The following is a 6,800-nucleotide window of genomic DNA, read 5'->3' as shown; positions in this document are numbered from 1 at the left end:
GCATCCATCTTGCATAGATTTTGGATAATCTAACTCACTTAGATTTCTCTTGCGGTTGTATCACACAATAATCCTTCTTCTGGCCCAGTCACAGGATACGTGCGTCTTCTCCTTGATTTATCTTCTTCACGGTTGTCTCTCACAACGAGTTCTTCATTATTGATTGCTTCCCTCACGGATTCTTCGCTTTGATCCGATCCATTCACTGGACTGTTTTGTTATACCTTTCACAGGTTATCTCCGCATTACACGGTTTTTGTTCCCTTTGATCGTTTCCCACGACCAAATTCCATGTTTCTACTTCTCTTCAATGTGTAGGCACATCAGAAGTGCCGGTTCATCATCATCTTCTATTTCAACCAAGAGTGTCTCATTTTCCTTGGTTTTCTTGGTTGGGCATTCGTAGGCATAGTGCCCAAGTTTCTCACATCTGTAGCAAGTGATTTTCGACTTATCTCTCATAGTTGGTGTCTCTTGCTTGCTATCATCCATTTGTGGTTTGTCGGTTCCTTCCGACTCGTAAGAGGTGTGCCCTTCACCCCTATGTTGATAATTTCCTCTCCTTCGGCCTCGCGATGGACGGAATCTCCCTCGTCCATGATTTCCAACATGTTGTCCATGACCCGCATACAGGAGTTCTTCTAGATTGTTCACGGGGCTTTCCTTTTTCTTCAACTTTAACCTTTCTTCATACGTTTTTAATCTACCGACCGCTTCTTCTAGTGTCATAGTTTCTAGATCGGAGTATTGTTCCATGGAGGCAACGATTTGAGTAAACTTATCCGGTACGCCATTTAGGAGTTTGCGTACTAGAGTCGGTTGACTCAATGTCGTTCCTACTTCAGTTGCCCGGGTAACGATACTATTAATCTTTGCGGTAAACGAATCAATAGTGTCGTCATCCTTCATTTGCAATAATTCAAATTCTGATAATAGCGTGTGCATACGCGCCTTTTGTACCTGATCAACACCAACGTGTCTAACCTTTAGATTATCCCAAATTTCCTTTGCAGTCTTACAACTTGCAACTTGCAATACAACATCTTCTGGTATTGCTTGAAACAGATATGCAATTGCAGACTTGTCTTTCTTAGTGTCTACCGTTGCATTTTCTGCCGGTTCGATCGTTTCCCACAAACCATTCGCTTCAAGGATCGTCTTGATACGAATAGCCCAAACCGTATAGTTTGTTGGTTTCAGAATCGGACACTGAAACTGGGAAAGTGAGTTTTCTTCTTTCTGTATTATTATTGGATTTTGTCCGGCTGTTCCTGACATGTCTTCCTGCCGAACAATCTTCACTTCTACTAAACTTTTACTTTCTTGGTTTCAATAGATCTCACAAACCCACGATTACCCGAATCGTGTAACAATCAAACAATCAAATAATCTAATTCGCACTAAACCCCGGAATCAAACAAACCCTAGATTCCTAAACAACCCTTCGGTTCAACCGATTACCCTAGAACCAAAATCAAAATTCTGAATTGAACTTGCGAATTAAAAAAACGAAATTGAAACCTGATCGCGAATTCCCTGCGATGCCTTGCGATTCCCACGCCTAGAGCCTGATGCTCTGATACCAATTGTTGGCCCCAAAATGGATCTTGATCTCTAGAACGTGATAACAAACTTGCATAACTTGAATAATAATCGAAATATAATCTGAATGTGTGTATATGTACAACTGATTTCGAATGAGAGTGAATGTACAAATGAAATCTATTGACCCCTATTTATAGTTTTCAACGGGTGCGACTAATAGACGTGTCCCTTCGTGAATAGACGTGTCCCTTGAATATGTGGATGAGATTGATCGTGAAGGGGTACGTTGATTTGTAGCCACAAACTTGAACCGGTGCGTCTCTAAACGAATGGTTGCGTCCCTTCCTTCCTTTCCTTGTGGCCGAGATCAAAAGGGTGTCTCCCAAGGGGTTTCGCAACCCTTGGGGTGGTGGTTATTAATTTCTGGTTCCAACAACCTTTTTCTAAGGTTTAGAACAATGAGTACCTTTATTGTACATTGATTTTGTTCTCTAAAATACCTGCAAATTATATTTATCGTATATTAGTTTTGTAATTTAGTTTTGTAATTTAACTTTTTCTAAGCATAAATGAGAATTTGTAAACCTTTAGTAATTAGTAGTTTGACCTAAAGGTTGAATAACAATAACAAACTGGTGGTGTCCTCAAGGGACATGATGATGTGATGGTAAGGTGTCTTCTCTCTTTCTAAGAGGAGGAGGGTTCAATTCCTCGAAAGTGCAGGGATACGAGTATTTAGGAGTAAGTTAGTTTGACGTTAAAAAAAATAACCCAACTGGTGTAAGTTATTTTTTTCTTACAACAAGATATGCTCATTATACATTTAGACTTGGTGAAAAAAGGCACCATCACTTTGCCTAGTGTTGCTTTCCTGTTCATCCACTAACTAGGGGAATCCTACACTTTCCCCTTGTGACCCTCATGCACAAGGTAAACACAGACATCCCCATGTTTTACCATATATTTTGAGTTGATCTGATTCTCTTAAATTGTTTATCATATGGATGTAACCATGTTACACACACTCCTCACTTATAGCTCCACACTTATAATGGTGTGTTCTCAAGGAAGGAATCTGGTACGTAGATCTCCTTTATTTACCATAAAATGGCTACTGGTTTTCTCATTTTCATACACAATTCTAAGTTTCATCATAAGGCCACTCCAACAAATTAAATGGCTCATGAGATAAGCAAGACAACTGAACCATGGTGGTGCAGCAAGAACCGTGCAAATGGAGAAAACGATGGTGACGACGATGATGGAGATTACGATTATGCTCCAGCAGCATGAGTTAATTGTTTAGTGAATGGATAGCATTGACTAGCATTAGGTGTTCATGGATCCTAATTTCTTATATTGTGAGAGGATTCAAGGATTATAATAGTACCTTGTTTAATTAAGTTATGTTTTGAGACATTAATTTAATTGATGTTTGGAGTTAATTAGTTATCCCTTTTTACTTAAATTAGAGCATAGCATGAGTTCTATATGGTGTCTAATTTAGTGTCCATGCATCTATTTTTTCTTGATAATGATATTAATATTATTGTGTTACTTAAGACACACCCTTTCCTCGTAACTCCACACTTATGTTCATGGACGAACATGAGCATAAACAAGCAAAGTCAGCTTCTTTTGCCAATAAATATAGCTTCCCCTCAGTCTCTCTTATACTCAAACCAAAGCTCTAATAATTCACAAAGAAATGTATGGTGTTACCAAGGGAATTAGGGGGTGGTCAATCAAGAGCAATGCAGATGGATGCTATTAGATAAACAAATTAAGTGTGTAATTATCGAATATTAGTGAAGGGGTGTGTCACTTCAAGACACACCGGTTTTGAATGGTGGTTATTGGCGCCAAAAGTAACCGCCGGAATAAACTACCCTTCTCATATGTATATAAACAAATTACCGGTATATTAACCGGTACCAAGATATTAACATTTAATATCCTCTCTTTCGAATTCTCTTTCACAAGTGTTGTGTGTATTATTCCATTGATTCATCATGAAATCAAAACATGTTTGTGATGAATCAAGTTCAGTTATGGTGATGATCTGCACGATAAATTTCCGCTGCCCACAAGTGGTATCAGAGCCACACCAGATTATAAAGGAGACAGAATATACGAGTCTGCATTGGTGCTTCCATGTAAGCACTTCTCTGATGAACAAAGAGAAAGATCGATGGCCAAATTCATACAGAAACGGTGCTATTACTGCAATCTGTCGGGACATCAAATAGCATTATGCAAGGAAAAACAAAGCGATGAAGCAACTCTGTTGATCAGTACACAAATTCAAGAAGAAGACAACGTTAGAGACTCAGAATTCATCATCAGTGGTAGTGGTACTGACGGTGGTCGTTGGTCAGAAATATGGTACGTGAGTACAAAACTCAAACGTCATTTTTCCGGCAATTTAGATTCTTTCAAAAGAATTAAAAACATTTATGGTGTTGAGACAAACACCGGGGAAAATCAATTTATCTTTATACGGGGCATAGGGGCTGTGGATTTTATATCCAGGAGTGAAAAATTTCGAATCCAAAGTGTGTATTACACACCGGAATTGGATAGAAATATCCTCAGCCTTGATCAACTCATAATACAAGGAATCATAGTACAGTTTAACGGTGAAAGATGTAAATTGTTTCCTACGTTTAGTGTGTTGGAATAATCTTGATCGGGTCAGATTACGGGTCAAGTTGGATACGGTTCGGGTCAAGCTAACAGTCAAGATCGTGGGAGCTGGAATAAAGGGATTATTTACATGCTTTATTAGCTGCACGTTGAGGAGAAATAGTCATGTTTGACCGAGCTTATGGATCTGAACGTTGCAAGGCAGTATGTGGTTCCTAGAAAGCTGGAGATCATGGTTTAATTAGCATGTGCTTGTTTTATTTTATTATAAATAGGGTAGTAGGTCTGTCTTGTACTCTCAATTCTAATATAACGAAACTTCAAGCAGAAAACCCCTTCTTTTATTTCGTGAGTTTGAGTGAGGGGCCAGAACCAACATTTGGTATCAGAGCGCTCGGGTTAAATAAGCGGGTTTGAGAGTCGGTTCGAGAAAGGGTGTAGCCCTTGGCCGCGGGGTAAACGCAGCAGCAAGAAACGGAGCAAACCGAAGATGAAAGAAGTATTCGGAACAGCATGTGTTGTTTCGTGTCTGTTTAACAGCAGAAGACAGAGGCGTTAGCATGTTTCGGTCGACCGTTGTTGTGGTAGACGTACCGTTTGAGACGACGGGGTGACCGGTGATAAACATTGTGTTCCGTGGCTATTAGCTTTGTGTAAAGGAGTGTGAAGACCGGCTGCTACTGCAGCAAAGACCGAAGAAAGAGACCGTTGCCGGAAAATGACCGTGCCGGCGTAAGAAAGAAAGACTGGCGAGAAGAGACCGAAGCCGTTAGACAGAACGGCTTGAAAGAAAGACCGAAGAACTCGCGGGTGACAAGACCGTGAAGACCTATATAGACCGTCGTCACCGGATAAGAAGAACCGGTGATCAGAAGACCGCCGTCGGAAAGTTGTTCTGATGGGAGACAAAGACCGAAGACCGCTGCCGGAAATTGAGTTCCGGTGGGAAATAGAGAAGATCGTAGGTGTGAGCCAGAGACCGAAGGGTTCACATTAGACTGAAAGAAAGAAAGAAAAGAAGAAATCGACTAGAAAGAAAGAAAGAGTCGATCAAGGAAGTTGTAGAAAGAAAGTGAAAGCAAGAGTTGAGCATTTTTGATCAACAGGAAGACTTTGAAGCATGTAATCGAACCCATGTGGTTCATTTAGCAAGAAAACAGATTCTGGTTTTTGCCAGAAAAGATGTGTTAAAGCAAAGCAGGTTAAAGAAAGAAGAATGAAAGACCTAGAGAAAGAAAAGCTGATCCAAATTAGCTGAAAAAGGAAGTCCGATAAGATAGAAAGACCGTTTCAGGTATTCGAAGAGCAAGTGATCGGATTCGTGTGTTCGTGTTGCAAGAACCGAGTCATGCGTGGCTCATAGCAAGTAGCAAGACGTAATCTTTGTGGTTCGAATAGCAAGTTAGCAAGAAGATTTAAAGATAGCTAGCAAGATCGACATCAAGATTAAGGGGGTGAATGTTGGAATAATCTTGATCGGGTCAGATTACGGGTCAAGTTGGATACGGTTCGGGTCAAGCTAACAGTCAAGATCGTGGGAGCTGGAATAAAGGGATTATTTACATGCTTTATTAGCTGCACGTTGAGGAGAAATAGTCATGTTTGACCGAGCTTATGGATCTGAACGTTGCAAGGCAGTATGTGGTTCCTAGAAAGCTGGAGATCATGGTTTAATTAGCATGTGCTTGTTTTATTTTATTATAAATAGGGTAGTAGGTCTGTCTTGTACTCTCAATTCTAATATAACGAAACTTCAAGCAGAAAACCCCTTCTTTTATTTCGTGAGTTTGAGTGAGGGGCCAGAACCAACATAGTGCACCACTTCTGAATAAGAAAAACAGTTTAACGGGATTAACAAGGGAGGATGAAATCGGTGCAAGGGAAAAACAATTTATAATTGAAAAGGAATCCGATCATGAAACATTCAAGTCCAATTACTTGAATGATTATTTCGAAAAGTTAAACTTATCTTCCAACGAACCTGATTGGAATGTGATGATTCTGCAATCCATGAACTTGAATGAATTTCAGGATTGCAAGGCCTTGTTAGATGTGTTAGATGCTGGTGAATATGTGATGAAATATAAGTATGATACAGAAGGGAAATTTGAAGAGATGATCGACTGGTTTTTACATATAAAAATGGGAATTAATTCAAGACCGATACCGGTTTACTTGGGTAATAATAAGAGGGTGAATCTGCTAGAACTCTATATGATAGTCAAAAGGGAAGGTGGTCATCGTACAGTAACTTTAAATAACTTATGGGCAATGGTCTCTAAAGATATGGGCCATGATTATGAAGATGGAGAGTACATGAGGATAGTGTATGCCATGTACCTGGATGTTCTTATATACTATTATAAGTTCAAATCAATTCAAGACAATGTAAGAAATGAACAAACTCAAGGAGCAGCAAGAACTGAAGACACGGCTGGAGATGGAGGAAGAAGAACAGTAAGCGCTGGAGGTATACTGGATGATGATAGAGAACACTATGCTCTTTTCGCTGGGAATGATTGGAGAGGAATGAAGAGGGTACAGAAGCGGCGAAGATTTGACTTCCGGCAGGCAGAGAAGGCTGTGAACGAAGCCAACCGAAGTGTTTT

At 39.9% G+C, this 6,800-nt stretch overlaps 1 protein-coding gene across 1 annotated transcript; it reads right to left on the bottom strand.

The window, feature by feature from the left end:
• Positions 1 to 297: 297 nt before the first annotated feature.
• LOC110896253 lies at positions 298 to 1,278 on the bottom strand. The gene has a single exon (XM_022143716.1). The coding sequence runs from the start codon at positions 1,276 to 1,278 to the stop codon at positions 298 to 300; it is 981 nt and encodes a 326-aa protein (XP_021999408.1).
• Positions 1,279 to 6,800: the final 5,522 nt, after the last annotated feature.

The sequence above is a fragment of the Helianthus annuus genome, chromosome 12, assembly GCF_002127325.2.
Source record: "Helianthus annuus cultivar XRQ/B chromosome 12, HanXRQr2.0-SUNRISE, whole genome shotgun sequence".
Lineage (NCBI taxonomy): Eukaryota > Viridiplantae > Streptophyta > Magnoliopsida > Asterales > Asteraceae > Helianthus > Helianthus annuus.
Note: the sequence above shows the minus strand (reverse complement) of the source record. Positions and strands in the feature narration are given on the sequence as shown.

Excerpts from the sequence above, each read along its gene's own strand:
- LOC110896253 (XM_022143716.1), bottom strand. The coding sequence starts at position 1,278 with ATGTCAGGAACAGCCGGACAAAATCCAATAATAATACAGAAAGAAGAA.